This window comes from Schistocerca americana, chromosome 7 (assembly GCF_021461395.2).
Source record: "Schistocerca americana isolate TAMUIC-IGC-003095 chromosome 7, iqSchAmer2.1, whole genome shotgun sequence".
Lineage (NCBI taxonomy): Eukaryota > Metazoa > Arthropoda > Insecta > Orthoptera > Acrididae > Schistocerca > Schistocerca americana.
The window spans coordinates 405,479,972-405,493,476 of NC_060125.1; the positions used below are offsets into that span (position 1 = coordinate 405,479,972).

At 38.6% G+C, this 13,505-nt stretch overlaps 1 protein-coding gene across 1 annotated transcript in view; it reads right to left on the reverse strand.

Moving 5' to 3' along the window:
- Window positions 1-3,511: 3,511 nt before the first annotated feature.
- The window catches only part of LOC124622412 (28S ribosomal protein S30, mitochondrial), an 81,874-nt gene continuing 71,880 nt past the window's right edge, over window positions 3,512-13,505 (reverse strand). Inside the window, exons 4-7 of the mRNA XM_047148101.1 lie at window positions 13,327-13,494; window positions 12,739-12,942; window positions 4,708-4,937; window positions 3,512-3,783 (exon numbers count right to left, since the gene is read on the reverse strand). Of these exons, the coding sequence (XP_047004057.1) occupies window positions 3,586-3,783; window positions 4,708-4,937; window positions 12,739-12,942; window positions 13,327-13,494 (800 nt within the window). The 3' untranslated portion in view covers window positions 3,512-3,585. The remainder of the gene's footprint in view (window positions 3,784-4,707; window positions 4,938-12,738; window positions 12,943-13,326; window positions 13,495-13,505) is intronic.

Sequence of the window (13,505 nt, forward strand, 5' to 3'; positions counted from 1 at the left end):
ATCCCAGACTGTGGCCATGTTTTTCTATTTGGAGAAACCCTACGACACCTGCTGGAGGAATTGTATCCTCCATACATTGTATGTGTGGGGGCTTCAGTGGTCGCCCGCCCCTTTTCCTTCAACAATTTTTAACGGACCAGATTTTCAAGGTACATGTGGGTTCTGCCTTGTCTGGCACCTTTATTCAGGAAAACAGTGTGCCTCAGTGTTCCCTTCTGAGCATCATCCTCTTTGCTATCGCTATTAACCCTATAATAGTCTGTCTTCCACCAGGCATCTCCAGCTCCCTTTCCAGTGATTATTTTGCCAACTAATGCAGTTCTCCATGGACCTGTTGCATTGAGTGGCATCTTCAGCAATTCTCGATCACCTCGACTCATGGAGCATCGACAGTGACTTTCATTTTTCCACTGGCAAAACCATTTGTATGAATTTCTGGTGGTGCAATTGGTTTCTTCCACCATCTTAACATCTTGGGCCTGTTGCTCTTCCATTCAAAATTCCTGGGGCTTGTGCTCATAGGAAACTTTCTTGGTCCTCCCACGTGTCCTATGTGGCAGCCCGCTGAATGCAGCCCCTCAATGTCCTACGTGACCTCAGTGGTACTTCCAGGGGAGCAGATTGAACCACCCTCCTCTGTTTGAACCAGTCCCTTGTCCATTTGAAACTAGATTACGGGTGTTTCGTTTATGCATCTGCATGTCCTTCCCTCTTACACCATCTGAATACCGTCCACCATTGTGGCAGCCATTTGGCCAATGGCGCCTTTTACCCTAGCCCGGTTGATAGTCTGTATGTTGAAGCCACCGAACTACCACTGTCCTATTGCCGCGACTTTCTCCTCAGCAGATATGCACGCTGTTTGTCTGCCAAGTGTGGCCACCCGTCCTATGCCTCCTCCTTCAATGACTCCTTTGATTGCAAGTATGGGGTGTGTCCCTCTCCTCTGTTACCTCCTGGAGTTAACTTTTGGCTCTTGCTCCAGCAGCTTACTTCACACTACCTGCAACTTTTCAGGTGGGTGTAAGCTCTTCACCACCTTGACTTCATGCTGTGGTCCTTGTTCACCTTGGCCTTCATTCGCTTCCTAAGGACACTATTGCAGTCTCGCTTTATTGCCTTCAGTTTCACGAACTTCGTGATAGTACCTTTGTATAACCTGATGGCTCTTGGACCGAATGTGGTGTCGAGTGCGCCTTCGTCATTGGCTCCAAGGTTTTTCCATACCAGCTTCTGGAACACTGCTCAGTGTTTACAGCAGAGCTCTTCATCTTGTATCAAGCCACGGAGTACATCTGGTGACACAGGCTTTTCATTGTATCATCTGCTCCGACTATCTCAGTGCCCTACAAAGCCTCTGTGTGCTGTACACAGTCCATCCCTTAGTGCAACAGTTCCGGGAAAGCTGTCATTTGCTCACTCTTGATGAAGCCACTTTGATGTTTATGTGGGTTCCCGGTCACATCAGTCTGACACGAAAAGAGGCTGACACTACTGCCACAGCTGCAGTCCTTGTACCTCAACCTGCTAGTTCTTACATTCCCTCCAATGATCTCTGTGTTGCTGTCTGTCAGCAGATGGTGTTAGTTTGGCATCACCACTGGTCCTCACTTAATGGGAACAAGCTGACTAATATTAAGCCTCTCCCAGCAACTTGGACAATCTTCTCTCGCCGTGAGATCATTTTAGCTAGGTTGCATAGCGGGCACTGTCTTTTTAGTCATCGCCATTAGTTAAGTGGTGCTCCTCCATCAATTTGTACTCATTGAGCTCAGCCTTTGATGGTCCACCTTTTCCTGATGGAATGCCCTTTTTTTAACCACTTACGTTCTCAATTGTGTTTGCCATCTAAGTTACCAGATGATGATGATGATGATGATGATGATGATTGGCTCATTGCGAGAAAATCCCCATGACTGCCAACGTCTCCAATGGCATGCACTTTCCAATGGGGACCGCCCTTCAGAAGGGGCTGCACCTGCCTAGGTGACTGTTCACACCTCAGGTCACACCTCCTGAACACCTGACAGGGGGAACAATCAGCAACTTGGGAAGGTAGCAGCTCTGGCAATCACCCATTCCTGGGACTGGCCTGTACCAGGGAGTACATGCGAACCCTACTGGTCGATCTGAGGTTGGGAATTACAAGTTACCCAGTCAACTGTTACGCATCAGATGCATGGCAGCCAGCCCTCAGGAGTGCACAGGGAGGAAGAAGAAAAAGAGAAACAAGGATAGGAGACAGTGAACAAAAAAAAAAGAAAAAAAAAAAAAAGGAATGAAATTCTGGTATAGACTACCAAAAATGCAGAATACATTTCCAAAACCGGCCTACACATATTCCCCAAGGGAGGGGAAGAAGAACAGCAAGAGGATAGACATGGAGCATGGAAGGGAAAAGATGTTGCAAAGGCTGGGGTCCAGCAGTAGCCAAACACAAACCGGCCAAAGAGCGCCGAGCCCCCTTGGGGATTCCCAGCTGTCAGCACATCTTCGATTACTACCTCATGTCCCATGCAAGTGCAGGAGAATGTCTCCCATAGCATAATACTGCTCCCAGCAGACTGCCTCCGTGGTGCGCTGCACTTTTCGAGCTACCGTTCATCTCAATAATGGCGTTTGTGGAGACAACCCCTAACCCAGTGTAGCAAAAATGTGATTCACACTAAGAGCCCAACATGTTTCCATTAAGCAACAGTTAATTCCTGATGGTTCTATGCTCACTGCAATCGTAAGTAACAACATCGTTGGGTCAACTTGTGAACACCTATGGATGATCTGCTGTGGAGCTCCATGCTCAACAATGTATGATGAACAAAGTTCTCCAAAACACTTGTGCGTGCACCAGCATTGTGCTGTTTCAGCAGAGTTGCCACAGATCACCAACTACCCTGCTTTACAGAGCAGACAAGCCCACGAAACCCACATTCTGTGATTAGTTGCAGACATCCAACCATTTAGCGCCTGGTGGTAGTTTCACTGTCCTTTATCTCTCTTTCCATAGATGTTCACGACAGTAGTACACGAACAGTCAATCAGATTTGCACGTTTCTAGATACTTGTTCATAGGCTCTGCATAATATTAATCTGCCGTTTGTCAAAGTCGCTTATCTCAATGGATTTGCTCATTTGCAGCCTATATCTTCTATGTCTGCTCCGCTTACATACTTTTGTTACCGCAACACTTTCCCACTACGTCACCAGGTGGCATCCAATGTCGCAGAGGGCAGTGGCCATAATGTTTTGGCTTATCAGTGTGCACATTCTTGACAAAAAACTATCCTGAGTTACATTGTGAGGAAAATTGATGATCTTGTGGTAGTTACATATAAAAGGTGAAACACAATCTACAGCTGAATTTTATAAACTTTATGCTTCAGCAGACCATCCCAACCCCAACCCATATCTTTCCTTGGCATTGTTAAACTAAGTCTTTATGAAGTCCTCATAGACTAACAGTATTGTGAGACATTCATGGGAATAGCAAATTTTTAAGAATATTCATAACATATTTTATTTTTATTTTTGGCAACTTTATTCACAATATTCAGTGCTTACAAAATAACAAATCTGCAGATCACAAATCTACTTTCTACTTTTCTTGTAATCATTTTCTGACAAGGGATAATAAGTCTTCTTCCACTTAGTTTTCTTGTCCTCCTCTGGCCGCAGACTTTTTGGAATGTACTCTGGTACATGTTCATCATACTGACGTCTGAATGGATTGATGCCTAGCTCAAATGGGCGTCTGCGGGCATCCATAGGTCTAGTTTTATGGTCCACCTGCACAAATATAACATGCTTTTATGTAAATTTAGGCATAGTGAGGTACTGAAGTAACTTACATTTGCAATGGCATATGGAAAAGAAGATATGCTGTCTCATATTTGAAAATATTAATTATTAACAGATGTTTACTGTTTAGTAAATCCTATTTAAAAGCTGATGAACAGTGCATAAGAGGAAGCTAGCATTTCAAGATTTTATTTATTTAATTTACAAACACAACACAAGAACATGTCCTCCAGAATTTCACAGCTGCATTGGACATGTAATTTTCTCATGGCATAAATACTGAATACCACACCAAAAGAAATGCAGAAAAGTAGAACCAGAAATAATTTCATTTTAAAATAGAAATCACATCACATAATCACAGCTGTACTACAATATGCTGTGGGAAATCATAGGAGGCAAACGTGACGATATTTTTAATTGGGAATTTTAGCAACTGTTTGTTGCCAAAAAGAAAAGTCCACAGCAAGTAGATCAAATTTACCACAAAACAGAAATTTCTTACTGAGAACTTTTAATAAAAGTGAAGGAACAATTAATTTTATAGCAACTTTGTTTGCAATACAGTTTCTACTATAAAAAATATGTCTGGTAGAGCAAGACAAATTGAAACCTATGATGTATAAAATAATAAAGACTTTACATTCTAAACTGTAAGAAGTGTTGAAGTTACTACAGAAAAAGGGAATAAAAGAAAAATGCACACAGAGAATATTTATTGCCATGTCTGCCTCAGTTCTTTGCATCATCTCCCCCCCACCCCCTGTCATTATGTGCTGAACTATGAATAGGGGGGAGTTTAATTTAGTGCTAGCTTTTGTGAATAGCTCTCTATTTAATATAGCATTTACATTCAACAACAATGATATTAAATTTTTGCAGAAAAAAAGACCATCAACAGCTATTGCACACCTTGTATATCTTCTCCCAATGATATAATTCATATGGCAACCTCATTCGTGGTCTACAAGAATACATATGTTTGAACCTAGTTTCAAGCCATTCTCTTCGTTCTGGATCATCAATGAGTGCAACCAAATGTTTGCCCTCTTTCAGATATGGCCGCAGGTTCACTCCCACTCTCTCTTGTGGTGCAGTAGTGTACAATGCAATAATCATCTTCAGCAGCTTGTCATTAAAACCTAAAAACAAAACAAACATGTATGGAAATGAACGTAATACACCGAAAAACTAATATAAATTTGCCTCTGCACATATATGAACACGCGAGCACACGCACACGCACGCGCACGCACACACAGAGTAACATATTGTCATGCAAGAAAATAACACTGCAGGACTGAGCTGCACTTTGGTGGTCACCGTGAATAAGCAAGCTGGCCTGGGAGCGCAAACAATTCAGTGTAGGAGAGGCTTAGTGTGGTAGACACTGAATTGTCATTTATTAGTCTCGTAATACATATAATCTAAATCATTTGATTAAGGTAAAAAAATCTAACACTATAGTAGTCATTGTTGAATGGCATGTTTCACTGACACATAATTTAAATGAGCAATTTGATCATTGAAACATAACAACTGAACATATCACAATATACAGCAATTTTATTTTGAATCACAATTACATGATACATTGAAGCATACGAGGGCTGTCTGAAAAGTACTCGGCCTCGCCCAGAGATCACAGCACTACTCACATTATGATTTCTTCTCACATTCAAATGTAAAAGAATGTTTAACACAAAGAGAAATTCATTTGCAGATTGTATATGTGTAAGGTGGCTCTTCACCTTCAATTTCCACTGTCAATAAATGGGCAATCGAGTTTAAACATGGCCATGAAAGAATCTATGATGATCCAAGTAAAGGACATCCAAAAAGTGCAAGCACACCAGAAATAATTGACTAAGTGCATGATATGATTTTGGGAGATCAACATATTAAGGTGTGTGAAATTACTAAGGCTCTAGGGATATCAAAGGAACATGTTGGTCATATTTTGCACCAGCAATTGAACATAAGACAGCCTTTGCGTAAGTTTAATGGTGAATGTGCTCGCTGCAAATCACAAACGCATTTGCTTGATGCTTTCTGAAAAGTGCTTGGTGTGTTTGAATAAAAACTGACTTTTTGTGTCAATTTATGACAGTGGATGAAACACGGATTCACCCTACTCATCCAAATCCAAACAGCAGTCTATGCAATGGGACAGAAGCCAGCCTTACAAATTCAAAGAAGGTGAGAACGGTGCCATCGACAGAAAAGATTTTGGTGCCAGTGTTTTGGGATGCAAAAGAAATTTTGTTGACTATCTTGACAAATGTAAAACCATAACTAGAGAATACTATTCTCAACTTCTAATGAAACTGGATGCAAGCATTCAGCAAAACAGTTAAAAAAGAAAAAAATCGTATTTCATCAGGACAATCCACCTGCCCGCAAAAGTGTTTTGGCAATGGGGAAATTGAGGCATCTGCACTATGAAGTGCTGGAAAATCCACCTTATTCTCCAGATTTGGCTCCCTTGAATCTCTCAAACTTCCATCTATTCTCCAAACTGAAGAAATTTCTCACTGGTCAGCTCTTTTCAAGAAGCCGCCATGCTTGCTTCCCAAGTATGTGTGTCACACCTACTTGGGAAGTGAGCAAGATGAGTGCGCGGCAGAGGATGACCCGAGGATTGTACTGTAATTGGTAGCCACTAGGCAAAATAAATAATTGCAACTACAGATTAAAACATACATTATTTCTAAAGTGTACTGGTCACCGTTCCAACTGACAATATGTCAAGAATATGAAGAGAGCAGGCTTCTTACAATGGCAGAAAGCATTTTTGCCCAAAGTGGCCAGTAACAGTTAACTAGGCACTCGATTGTGCCCACTAACACCATACTATTCAAACACTGCAAGTGAACTGACACTTTATAGTAGTGCACTGGCAACAGCAGACAGCTCACCTGTGATGTTAATAACTGTAGCTGTAGGAACTAATTCCAAGTTATTTTAACCAGACATTCATGATGTAGTTTGCCTTAAATGGCTTACGATTGTAAAGCATGACACTGCAGATGTTGTGGTTATTTATTTTTAAGGGTTTCACATTGGATTTACATTTTTGTATTTAGAACTATTATATTTAGTGGTGTAAGCTTGTAGTGTGGCAGAATTTTTGATCACATTGCCATCTTTGCCACCCGAGCGACTTAAGGTAAATATTTGTTTACAAACACATGGTGTATATGTGGACAAGAAAAAAAAAAAAAAAAAAAGAAAATTCCCGGGTTTTTCCCGGTTAAAAATACACTTTCTCCTGGGTGACAGTATATTTTCCCTTATCAATCCTTTGAATGGGTATGGTTTTATACACGGGCGTACAATTTCCCCGCACTTAGAAAACGAAACTCAGGGAAAAAGACATGTTTTGGAAATATCTTTGATGTGCAGCAACATCTACGCTGCGTATTTTCGTATTACGAATGTATACATTAAAATTCCACCAAACACCACATGTTACTTTCCGAATCATTGAAATCGAGATTTCGATGCGCTTTTGTAAGCCGTTTGTAGCTCATGTGACGTGGTCTCGCCAGCCCATGACAGAGGATATTCAGAGCATAGGACACGTGATGTTGTCAACCAACAGCAACACCACTGTTACGTAGCACGAACACACAAACAGGGAAAGTTAATAGTTTAAATTAATATACATCGTGTTGCTACAAGAAAAGAAAAGTTTTCACATATAATACTGGTCTCAAGCTGCAAGAGAAGCTAAGCTTTCACATACACTGTTGATCTTTTTTACGCATGTTACACTTTAAGATATATCACACAAATGTGCCAGTAAAGTTTTTAATAATGACATAAATGTCTGATCTTCAGGGTTCGAAATTCTTCTAAATGGCTCGTCATCAAAGAGTTGATTTTTAAATGAGAGTCAAACGCTCTGTGATTAAATAAATTAATGGTACATTCTTGCACATAGCTCAACTTACGTAAAAGGATATTTGCTTTGAAAGTAACGCTTTTCAAACCACTATTCGCAATATTTTCCTACGACCTGTTAGAAATAGGTTCGTTTCAGCAGTTGCCAGAGAGCGCAGATAACAGGCAACACAGCACTTGGGTAGCTATCATGACGTAGGAAGCTGGTATATACGTACGTGTAAAACAATGAACGGGCATACATTATGCCATAAAAGAAACAAGACATCAGAGGATACTGCAAGAGCATCGGAATTTCGTGAACCATATTAAAATGTGCACATTTAAAGCGCATACTTAAAGGGCACATTCATATGTCCAGATTCCCAATGAAGTAGACCACGACCTGATATTAAATTTTTCAGTGTGGTTTTCGGGACGTAAATTTTCTTGGAGCACCAAATTGTATTATATCATGTTTGGTTCTTTATTATGGCATAATGCCATATGTTCTAGAAAATGAAAATGTGCACTTGAAATGCAGCGAACAGTTGAAACTAGCCAGTACTGTGGAATTAAACATTTCGTTTCAAATACATTGACTATCTTTGTGGAAAAGGTTAACAAAAGTCAAATTTCTTTAGCAAACACACAAAAATAACTTCATTGTTCTGCAAGGCGATTAATGCTTGACTGTCAGAAAGGTGGAAATAAAATAAAATCTGAAACTAGTGACATATTTCAGTCTTCTGTAATTATGTGAATGTGTTTTAATTCACCTGATAGCTCCTGGCCACAGATATCCGTTTTGTCTTCATTTGACATGAGAGTCAACAAAGGGGAAACAGCAAAATCGCTAAATGTAAACACGGGCCACGTGGAGACTATCCACTATAACTCAGACTGCTCTGCGCATCAATCCCAGATCTACGACATTTGCAAACCAGGTCAATACTACAAAAAAACGAAATTTCAAAATATGTTCATCTTGTAGCACACATCTTTCTGAAAAGTCTGAAACACAAAACATATGTATTTCAGTTAATATTAAAAAAAATAATTTTATACAGTTCCACACAAAAAATAAAACTATAGAAAATATAGTAATTCCTCATGACAACCAGGAACTACAACAGGTGCAATACACTAAATTCCTGGGGGTTCACATTGACAGTAGGCTCAACTGGGAACAGCATGTGTCTCTTACTCTAAAAAGGCTTTCATCAGCAACTTTTGCTCTAAGAATCATTACTCATTTTGGGGACATCAACATTTTAAAATCAGCTTACTTTGGGTACTTTCACTCATTAATGAGTTACGGCATAATATTCTGGGGTAATTCACCAGCCTCAAAAAAATCTTAACTGCTCAGAAGAGAGCAGTCAGAATCATGCGTGAGGTTCCTCCACGAACCTCATGTAGAAAACTTTTTACACAGTTAGGTATTCTGACCACAACATGTCAGTACATATACTCTCTGATGAATGTAGTTAATAAAGACTATGCTCAGTATGAAACAAATTGTTCATACCATAACTACAATACTAGAGGTAAAGATGATCTACATGTTGAACTAAAAAATTTAACACTTGTACAGAAGGGAGTAAAGTATGCTGCTATAAAGACTTTTAATGCATTGCCTAATTGTATTAAATGTACAAGAGAAAATGAAACACTGTTCAAAGGTATGTTAAAAAAATACCTGCTTGACCATCCACTGTACTCGTTAGATGAATTCTTTTCCAGAAGTAATGCCCTCCCTTAATAATAGATGTATTTAGTCTCTTAGTTATTAGATGGACAATACAATATTATGTTAATGTTATAGTTATAATGTTATATTGAGAATTGCTATACTAGTTAAATGACAGCTTGTAAATGAGAAAAAGTGATACTTATTAATATCTATATCATTGTATTATATTACTATTCTGTAGCATTAATTGTATTTGTACAATTGTATTGACACGTTCCACATCCAGGCGAATCACTCGCATGTACGGATCTATGGAATACGCATACCAAATAAAAATAAATAAAATCATGTAAGACACATTATTTGGTCTTAAGTATGCCAAAGTGCAGTGCCACGCCTCTTCATAAAGCATTTTCTACTGCACGTCCAAACTATATTCAGGAGAGCGGAAATTGAAATGTCCTGTGGTGCCTCACCTGCTCCCAGTCGGCCTGTTTGACAGCATGCCCCTCTTTGAAAAAATCTCGCAATTAATAGCGGATGGGATTATTTGTAATCGAGAGAACAAGAACTCTTCAGAAAATTTGCGTATTGGTTAATAACTTGCTGTTTTGTGTGACATAAAATTAAATATAGGATATATAAAACCAATACTGACAAGAGATAAGCAAGAAATTACACATTTCTTCAAACCTTAGCTCCTAGCATTTTTTTCTCTCTAATCTTGCTACAGCTTTACATGGTGTGCTCTCCTTTCTGTGAAAGAATCTATTACCTCATCAAAGTTCGTCAAACGTTTTGCTACACGAAAAACTGAAATGTCATTATCTAATACTGAAAAAGCTGTTAATACAAATAATGCCCAGGACTGGTGTTGTTTGTCAGTCTGATTACCTCTGTTTTGTCACTGTCTGCTAGATAAAACAAAATAGGCCTTTCTAATATGGCAGAAGTTTTGTAACACACCAAATAAATGAGACTGTTTTGGCACAAATGGCCATTTTTACGACATGACAGAATATATTCCATGAAGTGCCAATATCAAATGCCTATTAGGCCTACTACAAGCAAAAAGCTTTATGTTAGGAAATAGTTTCACATTTCATTCATACGCACCAGCTTCTCAAGCATGAGATCGAAAAGTAGTATTACGAAATTTTTATATAAATTTGGATTCGTCTTATTCTTCCATAATTTGTGTGATCTCCCCGTTTCTTCTACTTCCTCATTCCAACAAATAATCTTGTCATCACCAATTCTGTATCTATTGCTGCCACTGTCAACCTTGCCAGAATCACAGGTTTAGTTATCCTGCTATTATTTTCTGGTTAGGCATTATTACGTTTTTGAACAACACGTTTTCCACGTTACTTCCAGAATAGAACTTACACGGCTGCTAGCCGGGGACCGTACTACTGGTCCTTACTAGTGTAGCGATCTGGCCAAAAATTTTCTGCCAAAATTTCATTTTCTTGGATACATAGAGAAGATAATACGTAATCTTTCTCACCTGTTATTCCTGTCAGTCATTTATTTCCACTCTGATAGTCTGAATCTATGGATTTCGCTAGTAATTATAACAATGCTGATCATTCGCAAACCCAATCAACCACATGATCAGACAGCGATTGGCAGTCATCCGTTCAGCTTTACTCCGCTTAGCTCGTATAGCCCCGTCCCCTTTTGTCTGCGGAAAGTTTATTTCTAGATGTGACGAGGATTCTCCTGACAGAGACATCACATACACTATGCATGCATTCAAAAGTCAACTTATGATTCATTCAGAAATCAACTTAAAATGTGTTCAAAAATATTCAAAAACCAACAGGGAAGCGTTTCAAAATCATATGAATAATCAATAGACAAATGTGCGCCGGATGCTATGCGCTTTGTGAAACAAGTTTTTTCCTCTCAAGAATATGAATTTGGCACCCCCTTTTCCCAGTAGCATCTAGCTGCTTGCACAGCCAACAGCCACATTCCTGCAGCCAGAAGCGGGAGAATCTACTATTCAAACATGACTCAACTGTGCATGCGCATGAGCCCACACGTAACTGCTAAAACATATCGAATGTAAACAATTGCGACTTCACGCTCATTGGACGCAATTTGTTGTTATGAAGCACTGCATAGTCTTCCTAAAGCCTTTGACACATTTTAATTTGGCAGACACTTGCATGAGCACTGTGTGTCGTCGTCGTATATGGCACATTCCCTTTGCAATTTAAGTTATTTTCGTTTTTTTATCTCGTTTATGTTTTATTATTGAAGTATTATTCCGCAGTAGCGGGATACAGTAATATTCTTTGTTAGAGTATCGGTTCTTACCAGTCAAAATTACAAAAATTTAACTGAAAGCTGAAACAATGAAAAATTCCTGGAATTCTAAAAATATCCCGGGTTTTTCCCGGTTTTCTCCTGGGTGAAAAAATTCCCGGGTTTTTCCCGGATCTCTCGGTTGTCCCGAGTTGTATACACCCTAAAACAACACACTTAATGAATATTTTGGAAATAATTACAAAATAGTTATTGTGTCTGTTTCATGTTGAAAAAGTGGAGACTCTATTGGAAGTGCACCATTTCTGCACCAGCATTTAGCTGATAGCCAGTGACCACAAAAAGGTACTGTCATTTTGTTCTCATTCCCTGTGATCATAATTTAAGCACTGTAATTGTAAAACAACAGAAAAATATTGTAAATGATTTATACTAAACATGCTGCACTAATCAGTTGCTGTTTGAATTTTTTACCAAAAGACTGTCTGCATTTGATTTACTGTGACTGTGTGAAAATAAACTACATTGTCTGAAGAAATTATCTGTTGGATTAGCGAGTTTATTTTGAGAATTTTTTTTTTTAAATGAACTAACTACGTTAAGAGAAACATTAAAATAAAAACTGTGTGTTGGAATTAGTCATCCTGTGTTATGGAAATATCTGCTACTAGAATACTGACAAGGTTTCAACTACTATAAATTTTAATGAAAAAGCAAAGAGAAGTGACATCCCAGCGCAGAGCCAACAAAGGACTACAAAAGACAAATTTAATACACTTCTGAAGTTCAACAATATCCCAGGCACTGAATTTGAAGAACACTGCTGTTAGCATTATAGCAAGAGCATAAACAAAAAATTAATAAAAGCTGCCCTATGTAGCTGCATCAATTGCACTTTATCTGGATATAACCAAGAAAATATTTTACATTAAATGAACGTGTACCGAAATTATAAAATACATAGTATGATGTTTGCATGATGCATCATGAAAAGCACTAGGCCTTACAAAACTGATAAAAATACTGGAAACCAAACATACAAAGAAAATATAAAAAGTATATTACAAGTATCAAGTCTTATTTACCTACAACTTCTGTGTCTTTCACTTCTTCAAACAGTTTTAAGGGGGCTGTACCCCAGCAGAAATTGCATTCCTCATTCCTTAATGCATACTCAGAATGTACCAAGGTTGTGTTCAACTGATAAGTATAAAGTGACCACAGTTGACCATTTGTTACAACAGTTTGAGTGACAAATGGATAAGTCACATCATTGTATGTAGAGAAACCTAAAAGAAGTTAAAACATTAGAAAAATGTTTTGGGAAAACTCATCAGAATTTCCTGACTGCTACTATCACAGATAACAATTACAACCCTGCACTTACACATTTATTCTAAGGTATTTTGTATGTATCAGTGAATAGCACAAATGTGATATCAATCCTAAGCTTCAACAATTAAACTGGAATATAATTAATTGAAGGGGGAAAAGTATATAAATTGGCACATTCACCAAAGTAAATGTACTAAAATTGAGTTCAACAAAAATAACAAAATTACTAGGTTTAATAAACAACACAACTCATCTCATTCTACAGCAAAAAACAAATTAATATTCAACAGAATATTTGATCTGCTCTAACAACATAAACATTACATTTAGAACTGTACCTTTGTAACAGGCTTGTGCCAGAAGCCATGCATAGGAAGCCAAGATTGCTTGACTGTGTAAAGCTTCCTCCTCATCGTAAGTGCTACAGAATTCTCGTCTGTGATACAAGTGTCCTCTTGTATGGAAAGAAGTTAGACCAAATTCACAATCATCTCCTGGCCAGAAACCTGAAAAACAC